At 41.9% G+C, this 23,376-nt stretch overlaps 1 protein-coding gene across 7 annotated transcripts in view; it reads right to left on the bottom strand.

Moving 5' to 3' along the window:
* Positions 1-23,376, bottom strand: part of LOC125450743 (protein prune homolog 2-like) — a 362,196-nt gene that overhangs the window by 28,142 nt on the left and 310,678 nt on the right. For all 7 annotated transcript variants that reach the window (XM_048526831.2, XM_048526833.2, XM_048526834.2 and 4 more), the window contains 3 exons: positions 8,761-8,863; positions 5,307-5,438; positions 4,333-4,419 (listed from right to left, as the gene is read on the bottom strand). In XM_048526831.2, the coding sequence (XP_048382788.2) occupies positions 4,333-4,419; positions 5,307-5,438; positions 8,761-8,863 (322 nt within the window). The remainder of the gene's footprint in view (positions 1-4,332; positions 4,420-5,306; positions 5,439-8,760; positions 8,864-23,376) is intronic.

Genomic DNA, 23,376 nt, shown 5'->3' with positions numbered 1-23,376 from the left:
AGCTGGAGGAACACAGGAGGTCAGGAGCAGGAGAGTAAATGTTTCAGACTTAGGCCCTTCATCAGGGCTGGGGAGGGGGAAAGGGAGCTGGGAAATAAATAGCGGGAGGGGGGCTGGGGCTGGGTAAGATAGGTGGGATGGTGATAGTTTGCATGTGGTGTGATTGTGGCACTGGAGGAGGCCCATGATGGACCTGTCACCCAGGGAGTGGGAGGGGAAGGTGAAATGGTTGGCGACTGAAAAGGTGTTGTTGTTTGTTGGGTACAGAGCGCAGGTGCTCTTCAAAACGGTCTCTGAGCCTCTGCTTGGTTTCACCAATGTAGAGGAGGCCACATCGAGAGTGAAGGATACATCTGACCAGGTTGGAGGACGTACAGGTGAATCCTTATGGGATTTGGAAAGTTTGCCTAGGGCTTTGGATGGAGGTGAGGGGGGAGGTGCAGGGGAAGATGCAGCACCTCCTGTGGTTGCAGGGAAAAGTGCCGGGGTGGTGGGTTAGTGGGGAAGTGTGGAGCAGACAAGGAGTCACAGAGTGAGCAGTCCCTACAAAAGGCAGGGAGAGGTGGGGAGGGAACTATCTGGTTGTGAGGTTGGATTCTAGGTGGCGGAAGTGGCAGAGAATGATGCGCTGAGTGCGGAGGTTGGCAGGGCGATATGTGAGGACCAAGGAGACTGTCTTTATTTTTGTTGGGGGTGTGAGGACAGAAGTGCAGGAAATGCAAGAGATGCCGTTGAGGGCATTTTTGATCAGAGGGGGTAGGGGATGTTGCGATTCTTGAAGTAGGAGTACATCTGAGACCTCTGGGAGTGGGGGGCTTCATGTTGGGAACAGATGTGGAGGCAGTGGAATTGGGAGCAAGGGATCGCATCAAAGCGGGAGGTACTCGAACAATTCATTAATTTTACTGACAGCTTTCACCCCAACCTCAAATTCGCCTGGACCATCTCCAATAACTCCCTCCCCTTCCTGGACCTCTCTGTCTCCATTTTTGGTAACCACTTCAATACCAACATCTATTTCAAACCCACTGACTCCCAGAATTACCTTGACTACATCTCCTCTCACCCAACCTACTGCAAGGATGTAATCCCTTACTCCCAATTCCTCTGTTGCTTCCACATCTGTTCCCAACATGGAGTGCTCCACTCCGACATTCCAGATGTCCTCCTATTTCAAGGACCGCAACAATCTGACCCTTCAGCCAAAGATATATTTCCCACCCTGCCCCGATCAGCTTTTCTTAGGGACCGCTCACTCCACGACTCCCTTGTCTGCTCCATACTCCCCACTAACCCCACCATACCCAGCACCTTTCCCTGCAACCGCAGAGGTGCTACACCTGCTCCTACACCTTCCCTCTCACCTCCCATCGAGACCTGAGACAAACTTTCCATATCCAACAGGAGTTCACCTGTACATCCTCCAACTGGTCTAATGTATTCGTTGCTCCCTATGCGGCCTCCTGTACATCAATGAGGACATGCGTAAACTTGGGTGACCGTTCTGCAGAGTATCTGCACTCTGCACGTGACAAACAACAACTTTTGGTTGCCAAACACTAACTCCCCCTCCCACTCCCTGGGTGACATGTCCATCCTGGGCCTCCTAGTGCCACAATGACACCACTAGCAAACTGGAGGAGCAGCACCTCATATTCTGCTCCAGAAGCCTACAGTCCGATGGCCTAAACATAGAAATCACCAGTTTCAAAATTTCCCCACCCCCGGCCTGATCCCACGTCCAAACCTCCCTCTCATCCCGCCTTCTTGACCTGACACAACCTGTCCATCTTCTATCCCAAAAATCTGCCCCATCCATCCCACTGACCAATCCCCACTACTCCCTACCTGCATTCACCTATCACCATCCCACCTAACGTCCTCAGACCCACTCCTCCTCTATTTATTTCCCAGCTAGTTTCCCTCCCTCCTCCCCATTTCTGAAGAAGGGTCCTGACCCGAAACATCAACTTTCCTGCTCCTCTGATACTGCCTGGCCTGCTGTGCTCCTCCAGCTCCGCAATGTTTTGACTTTGACTCCAGCATCTGCAGTTCTTGCTATAACACAATAGGAACACCTATCGGTTTTCTAAATTTTAATGAATATAGGGTCAACCTGCTACACATACAATCGTAGGGTACCTACAGTGTGGAAACAAGCCCGTTGGCCCATCAGCTCCATACCAGCCTCTTGAAAAGCATCACATCCAGACCCACACCCGTCACCCTATCCCTGCTCTTCCCATTGGCCAGTCCACCTAGTCTGTGCATCTTTGGATAATGGAAGTAAACCAGAACACCCAGAAGAACCTGTGCAGACAGAGGGAATATGCAAACTCCACACAGACAGTGGCCTAAGGGTGGAATCGAGTCTGGGTCCCCGGCTCTGTAAGGCAGCAGTGCTAACCACTGGGCCACTGTATTGCTCCATTACTCACTGGACAAATGATTCTCCCTAGTGAAACTTCTCCAAACTACCTGCAAAGCCAGCATATCCATCCTCAAGTGGTCCAAACCATACAGTGCACTTTAGGTACAGTCGCAATGCAACATATACAGTCACCGAAAAACATCCTCTTTGCAACAAAGGCTTTCAGTTCACTCGCCTTGCTAATTTTCTGTACCTGCATGGTAATTGTGGTGATTCAAGTATAGTTCCCTCTTTACCAATACACTGTAGTCTCTGTCCATTTAACAAATTGCCCTCTTTTCTTCTCAGCAAACTGGGTAGACTCTCATTTTTTGACATTATTCTCCAACAGCCAAACTCTTGTTTGCTCATTTAATCTATTTATCTATCTAAATATACCTCCCTTCAAAGCTTCTCTGGGTGTTATATAATGGTGCCTTGGGATCATGCATACCAGTTGCAGTGCTGGCGGGAGCTCCGTGTCACCAACTTTTAACAAGGTTCACTGGGTTACATGCTAGTCAGGCATTTAACTGAGTCATCTGCAGGTCTTCCCTGGGATCAAGGCCAGGATGGTTGGGGGTAGGTGGGGTTAAAGTCTGAAAATGGAGTGGAGGGTTATTACTTCAACCATGATCTCATTAAATGGCAGCCAAAACATTCTGGGCTGAATGGCCTACTTATACCCCTATGTTTCATGGTCTCATGGCCTGCCAGCTGAAGGATGCTAAATGCGCATTGCTCAAGGGAGCCATCAGGGAGACAGGCAGGGTCGCAGGAAAGGGAAGGGGAGAGGTGGCATGTTGGATTTCAGCAGCTTCCTCAATGCCTGATCCCTCAGGTCAGGAATGAGAGAGTGTTTTAACAAGTAACACCCTCTGGACGAAGGTAAGCAAGCAAGCCAGGGTTTGATTTTCAGGCTTTCTACAGGGCGAGGCTGCCACCTGTGGCTTGGTGAGTGGCGGTAATGCTGGGGATTAATTGCCTACTTGAGGGCTTTCATTGACGGTGGGGCAGGAAGGTGGCATGGATACTTCTGCTCCCACCAAACTCATCACGGAGGGCCCAATGAAATCCTAACTTTTTCATTCAACTCAGAACTTGACTTCTTATCAATCCTTGTGTTTTCAGAAAATCTGACATTTCAGCATTGGAATCTCTCTCATATTTTATTGGGTTTGTTGTGGTTTAACTGATAGAGACCAATTAATATTAGTGATCACCAATGACAATAGTAGTAAGCAAATTTGATGGAGCTTGGCCATTTTGTTTACCAATTCCTATGGCTTGCTGATGATACCAGGCATCAATAGGTAACAAATGTTTGAACACCGCCTGAGATATGATAGTCAAATTTTGCTACAACACTTCACCATTGTCATGATTTACCTAGAATTTCACTAATGTCCTTTAGGGAAGGAAGCTGCCATCCTTACTCGGCCTGGCCTACATGTGAATCCAGACCCACAGCATCGTGGTTGACTCTTCTACTGCCCTCTGCACAGTTAGGGGTTGACAATAAATGCTGACCTAGCCAGTGATGTTCTCTTCCCATGAATGAATAAAAAAAAATTACTGTTGAGGAATACAGATGCAGAAGTTCTGTGGTCCATTTCAGAGGCAAATCTTACACCTGAACCATGTCCAGCAGAAATATAGGATACAGAGTACAGACAAGATGCCAGAAGTCATAGGATTACACCAATTAACAGCGGCACCGATGTAATTATGGGCCGTAAAATGTAATTTAGTTGCACAATTTAATCTGTAGTAATAAAAAAACTGAGACACCTCGAAGTACTTCTGCAATGATAGTAAATAAATATCTATGCTAGTTGCAGATATCCGTAAAATATGAATATTTTATTGCACAATATTTGTCCATCTCTCTGAATATCATGCGCAAAACCACAATGACCTACCTAATGAATGGCCGAGTGACTGCAAGAATCGTCCTGATAAACCATGATGGATGCACAATTATAAATGATTTCAGATTCTTCCTCAACCTGTGATGAAAAATTCTCTCAATAATATACTAACACCTCATAACAAGATACAACATTTTCCCGACTTCCCAGTGTTCAGATAACTATTATTTTAAATCATATTCATAATCTGAGAGAAATGAAAGTTTATTAAATTGATTTTAAGCACTTACGGATGGGTTGTGAATTTTTTTAAAAAAACCAAGAAAATAATCCCTTTGACCCAGTCAGAGATTGATGATACCGTATATCCTAGTCTATGTAGTACGTTCAATCCAATGAGCAATGCAATATGTTATTTTTTAGTGCTATTCTAACATTGAATGTTGGGTTGTTTATGTTATTATTGGAAGCTTTGAATAAGATAGTAAAAGCAAAAATGTTGGGTTTACTCCAAATAAATTAGATACCATGAAGAAATAATAGACTAGAGAAAGAAACTCTTTTTGATGGAGAGTTTCTTCATTCTTGGCTTTTCCAGATAAAAGAAAGAGGATGATTCCAATCAAATTTCCTTCAAATGTTCATTGAAGACTGAAATTGAAAATGTTAAAGGTTGATATTAATTGAGGCTTTGAATGCTATCAAAATAATAGCACTGACGAACTAATTTCTATTGTGCAATTCTGTGGTCTACCCTATATGTATTGATAACAGTCCAAGAGACTGATCTCTGGTTGAGTTAAGTGGTTAACCACAGCTCTCTTCACTTGAACTTCAGGTGGATACAACTGCATAAGACTGAAAATAGAAAAGCTGTTTAGGGCTTGAATTTAGGTGCTCTAATTGCTAAAAGTATAAACACCCTGAAATTTGTGTTGGTTGTGTTTGGGCGGTAGGAATGTTGGTGAAGAGTCTTCCTCTGTACTGAAAAGTTGATTGTAATGTAAACAATGACAAATACTTGCCTTCTGTCAATCATCTGATAGCACCTTTTCATCCAGCTAAAACCTGGCATCTTTCGTCGTGGAGTCGCTCCATTGAGATAAATAATCATGTAGTCCTCAGCTACCAAGAGTTCTAAGGTACTGATCACATACCTGTGGCCAAAGGAAAATGGTTTTGTTTGGATGAATTTTAAAAATTGCATTCAACTACAATTTTCAGAATTACCAGACTGATTGAATTATTAGCCATTGCCTCTGAAGGAGAAAGTGAATAACCATTTAGAAAGGCAAGATCAGGGACAGTCAGCCAAGCTTTGTTAGAAGGGGCCATGCCTAATGAATGTGATTGAATTTTGAGAGGAGGTGACCACGTGCGTAAATGAGTATAGGGTAGTTTGTGTAGTTTAAGGATTTCAGCAAGGCCATTGACAAAGTCCTGCATGAGAAACTGATAAAAAAGTCAATGTTGTATCAGAGATAATGGGAACTGCATATGCTGGAGAATCCAAGATAATAAAGTATGAAGCTGGATGAACACAGCAGGCCAAGCAAGGTGCTCCTGAGATGCTGCTTGGCCTGCTGTGTTCATCCAGCTTCACACTTTGTTATCTAAGAAGTAAATGTTCGTGGGATCAATAGTAACTTGGCAAGTTAGATCCAAAATTGGCTTAGTGGCAGAGGGGAGATGGTGGTGATAGAAGGTTGTTTGCATGATTGCAAGCCAGTAACCAGTGGCATACCATAGGGATCAGTGTTGGGTTCTTTATTGTTTGAGAGATTCATAAATGATATAGATGAGAATGTGCTGGGGTTATGATAAGTAAGTCTACAGATGACAGGAACATTGGCTAGGTGGTTAATAATGAGGAGGAAGGCCTTAGGTTACAAGAAGATATGAACAGGTTGATATGGTTGGTGAATCAGTGGAAGATAGAATTTAACACTGACAAACACTAACACTGTCTTTTGAATGCTTGCTGCACAATGATGTTAGATTACAGTGACACATAAACAAGGACATCTAGGTCCCTTTGGACAAGAACAGTGTCCAATCTCTCACTATTTACAAAACAATCTGCACCTTCATTTGCCCTATTGAAGAGGGTAACGACACTTATCTACATTATTTCCATTTGTCAAAATCCTAACCACTCACTCAGCCTGTTCTAAAGCCCTTGAAACCTCTTTGCATCTACAACACAAGGCACGTTCCTACCAAAAATTTCATCATTTGCCAACTTGGGAATATTACAATTGGCGACCAACATCTAATTCATTGATATACATTGTGAACAGTTGGGGCCCCAAGTACCGTCCTTGTACTGTATCACTTGTCACAGTTACAAACCTGAGAGGGACCCATTCATTCCCACACTCTGCATTCTGCTTGTTAATTATTTCTCACTCAAAGCCAGTATGTTAGTCCTAAACATGCACTTTAATTCTGCTTCTGAATCACGTGTGGGATTTTAACAAAAAAACTTTCTGAAAATCCAAATAACACATTACTAGTTCCCCTTTATTGAATCTGCTGGTAACCTCCTTAAAAAATCTATCACCACTTTTGTCAAACATGACTTTCCCTTCATAAAAATCAATTTTGACTCTAACTGTAGAAGTATTTTTAAAAATATGCAATCACATCCATTATAGTAAATTCATGTATTTTCTCATTTCTGATGTTAGGCTAACATGTTTTCAGTTCCATGATAATTTTCTCCTTCCTTTCTGAAACAGTCAGGTTACATTTACAACCTTCCAATCTACAGGCACCTTTGCAGAATCAATAATGCTTTGTAAGATAATAGCCAATGCATTCGTTATCTCTGTTAGCAGGCAAAGGACATCTGGTGAAGATCTACGATTTTGACAATTTTCAGTTTCACTAATTTCTACAACACTACATCTACTTTATTAATACCAATTTATTATAATTTCACAATCTCACTAGGAGGCTGTAAGGACAAAAACAGGAAGAAGCTGATACAAGGTGAGAGGGAAGAGGAAGCTGGAAAGGCTATGGTGGACAAGGAGGAAAATGATGAGTGCAGAAGGAAACTTCAAAAGGAAAGGGAACAGTTTTAAGTTGGTCAGCAATGGAATTTTAATCTACCCAGGCATCAAGAAACTGAATTACCAGACCATAGAGCTGCTCTCCTATTAGAAACAGATAACTGGTGGTGGTTTAACTTTAAGGGTAACAATGCCTCAGGTGAGAGAAGAGTTTGAAAAAGTGAGGCCTCCAAAAGTAACCGCAGCAGTGCAGAAACCGAGCCCACACTACTGGTGCCACTTTATATCACAAAGCACCTGTCTAACCAACTGCACTAACCAGTCCCCAATGACTGTTAAATGCTGTCCTCCAGCTAATCAAAAAGAGTGCAATAACAGAAGTGATAATTGTACAAGACAATGGAGGCACAAAAAAAAACAGTAAAACCGACAGTCAGATTGCGAGAAGAGTTCATGATTTCACTTCTGTATTCTTATTGTGTATCATTATCTTTCACATTTTATCCCATGTTATTTAATCATCGCACATTCTTCGCCCAACCACTTTGATTGTTCTTTTCTTGCATTTGCAGTCTTTCTTCTCTCTCTACATCTAAGCCTTCCTTTGCTCCATTCCTCCTAATTAGCTGTTCACCTGTAATACTGCCTCATTGTGACAAAATTATCTACTTGAAATAGCTTTCGTCTCTCAACAGATGCTACCTCAGCTGCTGAGTGTTTCCAGTATTGTGTTTATGTTTCAGGTTTCATGCTTTTGGTTGGCTATAAAGCTGGATTTTGGAACTGGTTTAGAAGTGTCAGTTGGAACATTGTCAACTTTCTCAGCAGGTCATGGGATCAAACCACGTCACACCATGAGCACATAACCTTGAGCACTTTTGAGAATTAATGAAAGAAAGGGGATTTTCAGAGTTATTGCTCTTGAAATGTGGTATTAGCCTGTTTAAAAATGTTTCAGCTATTTTAACACAGACATTATTCATAGGTTTAAACAGACTACAATATCAAACCTCAATCTAGTGCTTCAGATGGGTATTCAATATCCCATGCTTTTTAAAGAGAAACAATTTTTCTTGGATGTTCTGGCAAACGTTCATTCTTCAACAATATCAGATTAACAAGCCCATCGACTGATTTTTATTTATGGGACATCATAATGCATGCATTAACTGCCAGAGCATTTAACCACATGGCAACAATACACACACATCCAAAATATTTGCTGGAAAACAAAAAAGCCCTAGAGTCATAACGAGGTGTACTGTACAAGTTTTTATGGCATTGGAATTTAAGTTTTAGAATAAATCAATTTTTTGCAAACTCACATGCAGTTATTTCTTAGCCTATATTAAAAAAGTTCTTTATCCAGCCAATTAAGTAGCAGGCCAAGGTATAGGACATAGATTATATTGGTTCAGTAAGTTAGAGACGAGTTTAAGGCAAATATTGATATTCTACTCACAAAAAGAGATTTTCCATAATATGATTATAATCAGGTCGACTGCTCTCTGGCAGGAAACATGCTGCAAACACAATGATGGCATTGAGTCCTTCACTGTAGTAACCTGAGAAAAACAAGAAAGCATTTGCTTAATATTGTGCACTGTTCAGTGTTACAGAGAATTACAAGGACACAAGGAATCTGTAATTATAACAATGTCTTCCTCTTGAACAACTTGACAGCCTTATGCTTCTGTGGTTTTCTTCTAAGCAACTCGATACTTTTACAGACATAATGGGAACTGCAGATGCTGAAGAATCCGAGATAACAAAGAACACAGCAGGCCAAACAGCATCTTAGGAACATAAAAGCTGATGTTTCAGGCCTAGACCCTTCACTAGGCCCGAAACATCAGCTTTTGTGCTCCTGAGATGCTGCTTGGCCTGCTGTGTTCAACCAGCACCACACTTTGTTTTTGGAGACTACTAAATGAGCAGCACCTGAGCTGTAATAGACCTTGTCTCTTTGAATTGTTCTGAATCTGGGTGCCGCTATCTTTCAGTTGCAACATTCAAGTCAACAAAAATGCTAACAAATGTCTGAGAGAGGTTCCTGGTCATTTAGCTAAAATCACATGAGAGTCATTGAGATCTTTAAATCACAGTTCAAAGTGACTGACTTTTTTCTTTATTCATTCACAGGATGAGGATGTCGCTGGCTAAGCAGCATTTATTGCCCATCCCTAATTGCCCAGAGGGCAGTTAAGAGACATCCACATTGCTGTTGGTCTGGAGTAACATGCAATCCAGACCACGTAAGGATGGCAGTTACCTTCGCTGAACGGCATTAGTGAACCAGATGGGGTTTTTCTTACAATCGACAATGGGTTTATGGTCACCATTAGATTCATAATTCCAGATATTTACTGAATTCAAATTTCACCATCTGCCATGGCAGGAATCAAACTAGGGTCCCCAGAATGTTGTCCGGGTCTCTGGATTAACAGTCCAGTGATACTACCACTAGGCCATTGCTGCTCCTTTCTAAAAAAAACCAAACCAGATCTTCACCAATCTGAACATTAAAAGTTATTTTTCCTCCACTTTATAAATAAATTAGTTATAAACTTTGAATACAGTTAAGCACTGATCTCTCAGCAACTGCGCTGTGGTTTCCTCTATGGAAACACTGTTACAACCTCAAAAACTGTACTGTTTCAAATTTATAATTTATTTTGTTGATGTTCATTCCAAATGCACACAATGTGCGTGTGTTTTGAAATTTGATTTGGGGTGAATAAGTACAGAAATTAAAACAGAATTAACAAAACCATGAAATAACATGAAAATTGGATTTAAATTTTACTCTAATATTAAAATAAATCATTCTGCTGTGAGTTTGAAGTGTGGGGGAATGACAATTAACTTCTATATCTTCCTTACACTATACAGCATAAAAAACTGTTGCATATCAATCCATTCCTTTGATGTCCCATCATTGATCTACCAAGACATATTCTGCAATAACCCTGTTAGTAAACAGTGATAGATACATAAGTATCTACAACAGAAGGTAATGTCTTCAATAGCTACAAATAACACTCTACACCTATGCCATGCTATTCCAATATTGATTGTGATCCTAACTTTATTTTCCTGCTTGTCCCTCAGAACTTGTGATCAAAAAATCTGACTCAGCCATGAATATATTCCATGATCAAATTTAGGCTCCACTGAAATTCTATTTCCTAGAAATCAAGGACTAAGATCTTCTAACAAAAGAAGACCTTCTTCATTTCCATCTTGCGATACCTCATATTGTGAAATGGTGTCTGCTAGTTCTAGGAATCCCCACTGAAGGAAACATCCTCTGGCACTGACCTTCTTAAGCCCTTCAGAATCTTCAATGTTTTAATAAAATTACCTCTCACTCTTTTAATCTCCAATGGATAGAATCCTAACCTGTTAAACCTTTGTTGTAACAGAAAACCCTTCATTCTAGGAAGCAACCTGATGGACATTTTCCAAGCTGTTTCCAATATGCGTACTTCTCTCCTTAAGTAAGAAAACCAAAACTGTACGCAGTACTCCAAGTCCACAAATGCACTGCAGAGTTGTAGCATCACTTATCAACTTTTATATACCATTCCCCTTCAGAATGAGATTTATAAATCAAAACGGTATTACTTTTACTCTGACAGTAAATGAAGCAAACAAATGTTTAATTTAACTTTAATATGGTTTTCATGACATTGATTTGTTTTTGTTTTGAATGTAAATCCTACATATTGTCAAGTAATCATTTTGACCTCAGAACAGCACACACATTCTTGATTCTCTGTTTTATAAAACAGATCTGCAAAGTTACATTTATTTGGTCCGATAACATTTAATGAATTCTCATTTCACCAGTGTTTCATTCTGGCCATTGTTTTTCAGAAAGGACATCAATATTTGAAGTCAATGCAGAGATGTATTAAATGAAGGGCTTTAGTTATGTGGAGAGACCAAAGTAGCTGGGATTGTTCTCCTCACAATGAAGACAGTTAAAACAGTAGTTATTTAAAACTGTCGGAGTTTTGCAGGTGGAGCTGCAGGTACCAGAGAATTGTTGGCCTCTGAGTGGCTGGACACTCTGAGGACCCCAATGCTGGCCAAGTAAGTGCCTGATTGCCTTTCAAACTTCTTGGCATAGCCCGGAACAGCCATTGTGGGGTTACCATCCTTTCTCTAGTCAGTCATCGGACAAACCCACTGTCAGGACCATAAATCAAATTCTACCACAGGGATAATATGAAAACATTTAAATGTGAACTCTTATCGATTTATGCAAGGTATGATTCAGATCCTACAATGTAGCTTAGCCTTGTGATGTAGTTCTGTTTTCCAGGACGTAGTCAAAAAAATTGAGAGTGGAGTGGAAGCTCATTTCTCAAGGGAAAACAAATCTTTCAAAAGAAGAATAAAGAACAGACAAAATTAGCGGAGAGAAAACAGTTATTATTTTGGGTCCAGTGATCCTGCCTCAGAAATTTCACTGGACCCGAAACGTTAACTTTGCTTTCACTCCGCAGATGCTGCCAGACCTGCTGAGCCTTTCCAGCAATTTAGCATTTGTTCCCTATTTCCAGCATCTGCAGTTCTTTTGGTTTTTAGACAAAAAAAATAATGCATGTACTTTGATTCAACTGACCTTCACCCCAAACTAAAAGAAACATCTGTTTTCCACTTGCCTTTTAAAATGCTTTGGTGATGTGCTTTCCAAATAACATAATGCCAATTATATGCAGTTACTAATTTCACACTTAGATCTGTTAGCCTCTGAAGCAGGTCTGCATTCAAGGTCTTATTTGCTGGAGGTAAATTTGTACTGATTGTGAAGTGACATTCCAGTGCATTGTTGAGGGAGTGCTGTACTGCAGAAGTGCCACCTTTCAAATAAAATTTTAAACCAAAGTCCTGTCTGTCTTTTTGCAGGCATCCCATGGCACTATTTTGAAGAGGAACAGTTGAGTTATCCCTGGTGTCCTGGCCAATATTTGTTTTTCACTCAACATTACAAATACAGATTCTCTAGCTATTACCACTTTGACGATTTTGGGAGTTTGCTATGTTCAAATTAGCTGTGTTCACAAGATTACAACAGCAACTACACTTCTAAAACATTCCCTCAACCTTAATCCACACTTTGTTCAAGGGATAAAATGGTAGCTGGAAAACATAGATCAGCTGTGTTGATCCTACTTATGCACTTAGAAGAAAATTGGCTTAATGAAGAACAGCTGGTCTTCATATAATAACACAAAACATTTTGGTAACATTGCCAGGTAAAAAATCACAGTAAACGTACCATCAGAGGAACTAGATATAAGTCTGCCACAAGCAAAGGCCTAGATTTTCCTGAAAATTGCACCATTGTAACATTGTAATTACTTGAGAGATGCTCACAACCAGAAAAAAATTGACATATCACCGTGCTTAACACTTACAATGATCCATGTTATAAAGCATTCAGCTATTGCTTGACATATGGCAGTTATCTACTGAAGTCAATGTCCCTGAAATGAAATCACAGAGGGCTCCAAGCACATCAATTGCTGAACTTTATTTCCTTGAAAATTAATGAGCAATTTTCAACTGACACCACTGGAAATCATGTAAGCAGACTCAAAGGTTTGACCATGAGCAATCATAACACCAAAAAAAACTGGAAAGGCAGGTTGTTCAAGGGATACAGTCAGTTTAGAGAGATATGGATAGGTTAAAGTAAGTGAGCAAAAAGATGGCAAATGAATTGAAGGTGGGAAATTATGAAGTCGTTCATTTTGGAAGGGAGAACAAACAAAAACATTATTATGTAAATCGCAAACAACTACAGAAAGCATTATACAAAGGGACTTGAAGGGACTTGTATGAGAAACACAGAAACCTAGGTACAGCAGGCAATCAGGAAAGCAAATGGAATGTTGACCCTTAGTTCCAGGGGGTTGCAGTACAAGAGTAGGTAAGTCTTACTACAACTGTACAAGATGCTGGTGAAACCACATCTGTGAATTGTTTTCAGCCCCCTATTTACGGAAAGATATCATTTCACTGGAGGCAGTTCAGAGAAGGTTCACAAGGATGATCCTGATCCATCTTATCAGCAAAGGCTAAACAGGTTGGGATCCTATTCATTGCAGTTTAAAAGAATGAGAGGTGATCTCATTGAAACATACAGGATTCTCAACAACAGGGTAAATACAGAGAGAATGTACCCCTCATGGGACAGTCAAGGGCCAGAGGGCATAGTCACAGACTGAAGTGGCTCCAATTTAAGACTGAGATGGGGAAGAATTTCTTCTGAGGGCATTGGAATGCCTTGTCACAGAGAGCTTTGGGGACAGAGTCCTTGTGTATGTTTAATTCTTGATCAGTAGGGAAATCAAGGGTTATGGGGAAGTTGCAGGTAAGTGTACGTAAGGAATGTCAGATCAGTCATGATCCTACCAAATGACGGAGCAGGCTCAATGGAAGGAATGGCCTATCATGTTCTTATTTCTTCTGGTCATAAAGTTCTTAGATACGCATTAGGATGGCTGCACCTTTCTTTAAAACCAATTTTTTTTGTTATACATATTTAACCTTTTTGTCATCTTATCCAATTAAGTGTAAATCTTACAAAGGTATGTAGATTCCTTGGTCAGCACGACAGCCTGGTAACTGGACACTACCATGACCTGGGAAATGGCAACTCTTGCCTATAGCCCATTGAGGTTCTTGCTGCTGCAGGTGGTCAGGTGCAGATGGTGGAAGTCATATGAGCCCTCTTTGCAATCCCAGGTTATTCTGCACCCTTCACCAGGCTCTCAGTGGTCAGATACTTAACAGTGGCTAAGGGTTGTTAGGGAGTTCCAGAAATCTGATCCAGCAACAATGTAACAATGGTGGTAATGGGAAACCTGAAGAAAAGCAGATAACCAAAGTCCAAAGACAGTATGTGCCTGTTAGGGTGAAGGACAAGGCTGGTAGGTGTAGGGAATGTTGAATGACTAGAGAAATTGAGGTTTCCATCTAGAAAAAGGCAGAAGCACATGTCAGGTATAGACAGCAGGGATTGAGAGACTCCATAGAAGACTTTAAAGGCAGTCAGAGTATACTTGATGGGGAAAATGGGGACATGAGAGCGCTTTGGCAAACAGAGTAAAGAGAATCCAAAGGGATTTCACAAACATTACAGATGAAAGAGCAACTAGGGACAGAATAGGGCCCCTGAAAGATCAGCAAGGCCACCTAAGGTGTGGAACTGCAGGAGATGGGGGGAGATACTAATCGAGTATTTGCATGAGTGTTTACTGTGGAGACGCATATGGAAGATAAAGAACGTGGGAAGTAAATAGCAATATCTTGAAAAATGTCCATATTACAGATGAGGTGGTGCTGAACATCTTAAAACGCAAAAAGGTGGATAAATCCCCAGAATCTGATCAGGTGTACTTTAGAACTCCATGGGAAGCGAGGGAAGTGATTACTGGGCCCCTTGCTGAGATATTTGTATCATTGGTAGCCAGAGGTGAGGTTGGCTAACATTGCGTTACTATTTAAGATAGATAGTAAGGAAAAGCCAGGGAACTATAGACCAGTGACCCTGACATTGGTGGTAGGAAAGTTGTTGCAGGCAATTCTGAGGGACAGGATTTACATGTATTTGGAAAGGCAAGGGCCGACTACGGATACTCAACATAGCTTTGTGTGTGGGAAATTGTGTCTCACTATCTTGATTGAGTTATTTCAAGAAGTAGCAAAGAGGTTTGATGAGGGCAGAGCGGTGGATGTGATCAACATGGACTTCAGTAAGGCGTTCAACAAGGTTCTTCATGGTAAATTGGTTGGCAAGGTTAGATCACATGGAATACAGATAGAGAATTAGCTATTTGGATACAGAACTGGCAAAGGCAGGAAGTATAGTTAGTAAGTTTGCAGATTACGCTAAAATGGGAGATGGACAGCAAAGAATACCTGGAAGTGCAACAGGATTTAGATCAGATGGGCCCTTGGGCTGAGGAGTGGCAGATGGAGTTTAATTTAGATAAATGTGAGATGCTACATTTGGAAAGGCAAATCAGGACAGGACATATACACTTCATGGTAAGTCCTTGCGGCTGAACAAACAGACCTTGGAGTGCAGGTTCACAATTCCTTGAAAGTGGAGTCACAGGTAGATAAGATAGTGACGAGGGTGTTTGGTATGCTTGCCTTTATTGGGCAGTGCATTGAGTATAGGAGTTGGGAGGTCATGTTGTGGCTGCACAGGACATTGGTCAGGTCACTTTTGGAATACTGTGTGCACTTCTGATCTCCCTGCTATTAGAGGGACATTGTGAAATTTGAAAGGGTTCAGAAAAGATTTACAAGGATGTTGCCAGGATTGAAGGAATTGAGTGATAGATAGAGGCTGAATAGGCTGGGGCTATCTTCTCTTGAGTGTCAGAGGCTGAGGAGTGACGTTATAGAAGTTTATACAATCATGAGGAGCACAGATAGGATAAATAGGCAAGGCCTTTTCCGCAGGGTAGGGGAGTTTGAAACTACAGGTGAGAAGGGAAAGATTTAAAAAGGGACCTGGGGGGCAACTTTTTCATGCAGAGGGTGGTGCATAAATGCAATGAGCTGCCAGAGGAAGTGGCAGAGGCTAGTATGATTATAACATTTAGAAGGCATCTGGACTGGTAAATGAATAGAACAGTCTAGAGTGATACGCACCAAATGCGACTAGATTTATTTAAGATATCTGGTCAGCATGGACGAATTGGACTGAAGGCTTTGTTTCCATGATGTACTTCTCCATGACTCTTGATATAGTTTCAAGGCAAGATGGTGTGTAACTTGGAGGAAACTTGCAGGCTGTGGGCTCCCATTCTTCTCTTGTTCCATGGGCTTCTAGGAAGATTGAGTTTGTGGGTTTGGAAAGTGCTGTCTTAGGAGTCTCCGTGAACTGGTAGCGTTCATTGTATCATTATATATTTTAAAATTAATTTCACTTCATTTTTATTATGCTTGATATTACATTATTACTTATGGTGCTGATTATTATTTGTCATTCCCCTCCTCCTGATCCTTTGTTGATTTTCCCTCTAAGAGTTGGTAGCCAGGCAGAGATGGCACAGAGTCACCCTGATAGAGTGGGCGTAGAGGTCACTCAGGCAAAGAATGGGTCACCTTGGCAGAATTGGTGTACTGGTGCCAGAACAAAAGGACAGCATGCCCATTGAATATAAAGGGATGAGGAAAGCTGCTGGGAAAGAAAAGGTTTGTCTTTTCTTTGTTTATGTCATAGCCTATGAAATGGCCATTTAATTTGTCTAATTCCAACACAATAGAACTAGGCATAAAACTAAAATAAAACTATTCAGCAGTGATATTTGGATGTATTTCTACCCTCAAAAAGGAGAACAGAATTCTAACTCCCTCTGCTAAAAAGCTGTCAAGAACAGAAATTTATATGTTTTTGTCATACAAAGTTATTAAAAGGTTACAAACTGAGAGAGGTCAATGGAGTTAAGGTACAGATCAATTGTTATCTAATTAAATAGTGGCACAGTTTCAAAGGCAGAATTCTATTCATGCACTATTACATTTCTGGGTAAGAGACTGAAAATGCAGGGCAGGACTGAGCAGGACACTAACTTATATAATACCATCAAAAGGAAATAGGACAGCAAAAGTAGCATACTGAAATATTTCCAAAATTTTAATAGATGACAATGGTCAGTAGAGATAATGGGAAGTGCAGATGCTGGAGAATCCAAGATAACAAAGTGTGAAGCTGGATGAACACAGCAGGCCAAGCAGCATCTCAGGAGCACAAAAGCTGACGTTTCGGGCCTAGACTCTTCAGTGAAAATGGTCAGTACATTGTTTTAATCGGAGATAAGCTTGCAGTGGTTGAAGTCATGGTAGACTAGAACAATCAGCCACGATGGTAACACATCTAAGTAATAGCCATTGAGATTGCACCAGTTGAGCGAGATGTTCACAGAACAGGAAACTCAGCTGAAAGTGAAGCAGTGCAATATTGTGTAATCCCATCGAAAGCAATTTTAGTCAGTTCTTTTTGCTTTTTGTTCCTGTTTATTGCTTCAATCATTTAAAACTATCCTTTCAAATAATGGATCAACTTTGGAAGCCATTTTGCAGAAGTAGGGGCATAGTTTTGATCACAGTTAGAACATAGAACATTACAGCACAGTACAGGCCCTTCGGCACTCGATGTTGTGCCGACCTGAAGCCCACCTAACCTACACTATTCCACGTACATCCATATGCTTATCCAATGATGACTTAAATGTACCTAAAGTTGGCGAATCTACTACCGTTGCAGGCAAAGCGTTCCATTCCCTTACTACCCTGAGTAAAGAAACTACCTCTGACATCTGTCCTATATCTTTCATCCCTCAATTTAAACCTATGCCCCCTCGTGCTCGCCATCACCATCCTAGGAAAAAGGCTCTCCCTATCCACCCTATCTAACCCTCTGATTATTTTATATGTCTCAATTAAGTCACCTCTCAACCTTCTTCTCTCTAATGAAAACAGCCTCAAGTCCCTCAGCCTTTCCTCGTAAGACCTTCCCTCCATACCAGGCAACATCCTAGTAAATCTCCTCTGCACCCTTTCCAAAGGTTCCACATCCTTTTTATAATGCGGTGACCAGAACTGTACGCAATACTCCAAATGCGGCCGCACCAGAGTTTTCTACAGCTTCACCATAACCTCTTGGTTCCGGAACTCTATCCCTCTATTAAAAGCTAAAACACTGTATGCCTTCTTAACAGCCCTGTGAATCTGGGTGACAACTTTCAAGGATCTGTGTACACGGACACAGATCTCTCTGCTCATCTACACTACTAAGAATCTTACCATTCGCCCAGTACTTTGCCTTCTGGTTACTCCTATCAAAGTGCATCACCTCACACTTGTCTGCATTAAACTCCATTTGCCACTTCTCAGCCCAGCTCTGCAGCTTATCTATGTCTCTCTGCAACCTACAACATCCTTCGTCACTATCCACAACTCCACCAACCTTAATGTTGTCTGCAAATTTACTAACCCATCCTTCTACGCCCTCATCCGGGTCATTTATAAAAATGACAAACTGCAGTGGACCCAATACCGACCCTTGCGGTACACCACTAGTAACTGGTCTCCAGGATGACCATTTCCTATCAATTACCACCCTCTGTCTTCTTTCAGCAAGCCAATTTCTGATCCAAACTGCTATATCTCCCACAATCCCATTCCTCCGCATTTTGTACAATAGCCTATTGTGGGGAACCTTATCGAACACCTTGCTGAAATCCATATATACCACATCAACCGGTTTAATCTCATCTAGCGAGTTTTGAGAAAATTTTTAGAGAAGATGACACCTTTGTCATCACTAAACAAAACAAATTAGAGGAAACCTTCAAGACCATCAATGATACCCTTTACTGGCATAACATTCACAAAAGAGGAGGAAAACAACAACAAACTGCCATTCCTAGATGTCACAGTAGAGCAAACAGTCAATGGGGAACTTCTAACCAGCATCTACAGGAAAACAACACATACGGACCAAATACTGAACTACAGGAGCAACCATCCCAACACCCACAAACGAAGCTGCATTAGAACATTATTCCAACGAGCCACCACACACTGCAGCACAGAGGAACTATACAGAGCAGAGGAAAATCACCGATAGAGCGTATTCAAAAAGAACGGGTACCCTATGAACATAGTCCGCTGATTCCTCAGCAATAAACCCAAACAGACAAAACGGGCCCAGAAACCATAACCACTCTCCCCTACACCAAAGACATTTCCGAAATGACTGCCAGACTACTCGGACCTCTTGGCATCAGGGTAGCCCACAAACCCACCAACACACTAAAACAGCAGCTAACGAACTTAAAAGACCCTATACAGACAACAAATAAAACGAACGTCATCTACAAAATACCTTGCAAGAACTGTGACAAACACTACATTGGACAAACTGGCAGGAAGCTAGCCACCAGGATAGATGAACATCAACTAGCCACAAAACGACATGACCCACTATCACTTGTATCCTTACATACAGATGAGGAAGGACACCACTTTGATTGGTACAACACATCCATCCTAGGACAAGCCAAACAGACACACACGAGAATTCCTAGAAACATGGCATTCCAACTGGAACTCCATCAACAAACAACACATTGGCTCTAAATCAATCTACCATCCTGAGAAAAAAACACAGGAAATGACATCACCAACACAGGAAATGACATCACCACAGAAACCAAACCAGATAAATAGAAAGCGGGACATAACACCAGCGCTTCATTGGAGGCTCACTGATGTTACCTAGTATGGTGACGAAACGTCTGAAAACGAACCTTCCAGCTCAGCAAGCAAACTCACATCCATTATTCTCATCTACCTTTTTAGTCACCTTCTCAAAGAACTCAAGGTTTGTGAGGCACAACCTTCCCTTCACAAAACCATGCTGACTATCCCTAATCAATTTATTCTTTTCTAGATGTTTATAAATCCTATCTCTTATAACCTTTTCCAACACTTTACCAACAACTGAGGTAAGGCTCACTGGTCTATAATTACCTGGGTTGTCTCTACTCCCCTTCTTGAACAGGGGAACCACATTTGCTATCCTCCAGTCATCGGACACTATTCCTGTAGACAATGACGAGTTAAAGATCAATGCCAAAGGCTCGGCAATCTCCTCCCTGGCTTCCGAGGATAAATCCCATCTGGCCCAGGGGACTTATCTATCTTCACCCTCTGAAGGATTTCTAATACCTCTTCCTTGTGAACGTCAATCCCACTTAGTCTAGTAGCCTGTATCTCAGTATTCTCCGACAACATTGTCATTTTCTAGAGTGAATACTGTTGAAAAATATTCATTTAGTGATTCCACTATCTCATCAGACTCCACACACAACTTACCACTACTATCCTTGATTGGGCCTAATCTTACTTCGTCATTCTTTTATTCCTTAAATACCTATAGAAAGCCTTAGGGTTTACCCTGATCCTATCTGCCAACAACTTCTCATGTCTCCTCCTGGCTCTTCTGAGCTCTCTTTAGGTCTTTCCTGGCTACCTCATAGCCCTCAAGTGCCCTAACTGAGCCTTCACATCTCATCCAACATAAGCTTTCTTCCTCTTGACCAGAGATTCCACCTCCTTTGTAAACCACGGCTCCCATGCTCTACAGCTTCCTCCCTGCCTGACAGGTACACACTTATCTAGGACACACAGGAGCTTTTCTTTGAATAAGCTCCACATTTCTAATGTGCCCATCCCCTGCAGTTTCCTTCCCCATCCTATCCTCCCTTAATCTTGCCTAATCGCATCGTAATTGCCTTTCCCCCAGCTATAACTCTTGCCCAGTGGTATACACCTATCCCTTTCCATCACTAAAGTAAACATAACAGAATTGCGATCGCTATCAAAGTGCTCACCTACTTCCAAATCTAACACCTGGCCAGGCTCATTACCCAGTACTAAATCTAATGTGGCTTTGCCCCTTGTTGGCCTATCTACATAGTGGCAGGAAGCCCTCCTGCACACACTGGACAAAAACTGACCCATCTATAGTACTCGAACTATGGTGTTCCCAGTCAATATTTGGAAAGTTGAAGTCCTCCATGACAACTACCTCACTCCTAACAAGAATCATCTTTGCTATCCTTTCCTCCACGTATCTGGAACTATTCGGAGGCCGATAGAAAACTCCCAACAGGGTGACCTCTCCTTTCCTGTTTCTAACCTCAGCCTCAGTTGACAAGTCCCCAAACATCCTTTCTGCTACTGTAATACTGTCCTTGACCAACAATGCCACACCTCTGCCCCTTTTACCATCTTCTCTGTTCCTACTGAAACATCTAAATCCCAGAACCTGCAACAACCATTCCTGTCCCTGCTCTATCCATGTCTCCAAAATGGCCACAACATCGAAGTCCCAGGTACCAACCCATGCTGCAAGTTCACCCACCTTATTCCGGACGCTCCTGGCATTGAAGTAGACACACTTCAAACCAACTTCTTGCTTGCCGTTGCCATCTTGCTTCCCTGAAACTTTATTTCGGACCACCCTACTCTCAACCTTTTCTATAGTCGAACTACAATTTTGGTGCCAATCCCCCTGCTGAATTAGTTTTAACCCACCCGAGTAGCCTTAGCAAGTTTCCCCCCCAGGATATCGGTACCCCTCTGGTTCAGGTGAAGACCATCTTGCTTGTAGAGGTCCCACCTACCCCAGAAAGAGCCCCAATTATCCAAGAATCCAAAACCCTCCCTCCTGCACCATCCCTGTAGCCACGTGTTCAACACCTCTCTCTTCCCATTCCTCGCCTCACTAGCACGTGGCACGGGCAACAAACCAGAGACAACAACTGTTCGTCCTAGCTCTCAGCTTCCATCCTAGCTCCCTGAATTTCTGCCTTAAATCCCCATCTCTCTTCCTACCTACGTCATTGGTGCCAACGTGGACCATGACTTGGGGCTGCTCCCCCTTAAGGATCCCAAAAACACGATCAGAGACATCACACACCCTGGCACCTGGGAGGCAACACACCAACGGTGAGTCTCTCTCGTCCCCACAGAACCTCCTATCTGTCCCCCTAACTATGGAGTCCCCAATGACTAATGCTCTGCTCCTCTTCTCCCTTCCCTTCTGAGCAGCAGGGACAGAGTCTGTGCCAGAGACCTGCGCCCCACTGCTTTCCCCTGGTAAGTCGTCCCCCCAATCGAAAACGGTATACTTATTGTTGAGGGGAATGGCCACAGGGGATCCCTGCACTGCCTGCCGGTTCCCTTTCCGTCCCCTGACCGTAACCCATCTGCCTTTTTCCTGTACTTGGAGGAGTGACTACCTCCCTGTAACTCCTCTCAATAATCCCCTCTGCCTCCCGAAAGACCTGAAGTTCATCCAGCTCCAGCTCCAGTTCCCAACGCGGTTTTCAAGGAGCTGGAGTTGGGTGCACTTCCCGCAGATGTAGTCAGCAGGGACACTCGTGGCGACCCTTACCTCCCACATTCTGCGGGAGGATCATTCAACTGCCCTGACCTCCATTCCCATTATTCTAAATTCCCAAGACTTAAAAAATAATGAATAAAAAATAAACTTGTTACCTTATCAATCAGGCACACAACCTTTTTTTGGTTAGAGGAGGAGGATGGGTGGGAGACACTACCCGGGTAGTGTTTCAGGTTACACAACCTGACAAATATATTACCTCATTCACCAGTCCCATGTCCGTTCCTGCTCAGCCTACCTCCACCTATTCATGAGGTAAGCTTTTCCTAGATTCAAAAACAGTGACTCACCAGCTTCCCGACAGGCTCCTGCTCCAAGCTCCCGCTCGCGCTGCTGCTGCAAGCAATATTACACAAATATTATATAGGAGCTTTTGTATTATAATTGGAAGACTGGCCCCTGTTTGTGTAACTTCTGTCTTACCATCATAATCCTTGCAAAATACAGCATGCAGGTAAATATGAAGGGCATTATTGATAGAGGTTGGAACACTGGATCATACTTACTGCAGCCAAATCTAGTTACATTCTAAGAAATTCAGGGTCATTAGTTTAAGTTTTGATATAGGAGCAACGAGAATAAGATGTTTTCCATGAGAATATTGCCTCATTTAACTTTAGTCCACATGCTTGTTTCTACCTATGAATCCAATCCAACAGAATTAATCTCCAGGACATTCTACGTTTTAAATCCTTGACCAGTTTGCTGACACTTTTAAAGAGCTTATTTGGATCATCAAAGCAGTCTCAGTCTCAACAATCAGCATGATCTCCTCAGACTTTCTAGAAGTGTTGACAATGCAAATTCACTTGAAATTATGATTACTGCACTGTCAAAGCTAGAAATTGGAACTTTTCCATGACTTTGATCCAAATGCATTGTAACTCCCAAAATAAAATACGATGTGGCTCAAGCAGCTAAAAATATCAAGTTATTCATGCAAAGCTGACAGCTAAGAAAGTATGAACCAGGAATCAATAAAGACAATTTTAAATTTCTGGAATAAGCTATCACTATGTGATAATCTATTTTCCTTGGAATCTTAAATGAGAACATTTGTCAATTAAA

The sequence above is a fragment of the Stegostoma tigrinum genome, chromosome 3 (assembly GCF_030684315.1).
Source record: "Stegostoma tigrinum isolate sSteTig4 chromosome 3, sSteTig4.hap1, whole genome shotgun sequence".
NCBI lineage: Eukaryota > Metazoa > Chordata > Chondrichthyes > Orectolobiformes > Stegostomatidae > Stegostoma > Stegostoma tigrinum.
This window is presented reverse-complemented; position numbering and strand designations above follow the sequence as displayed.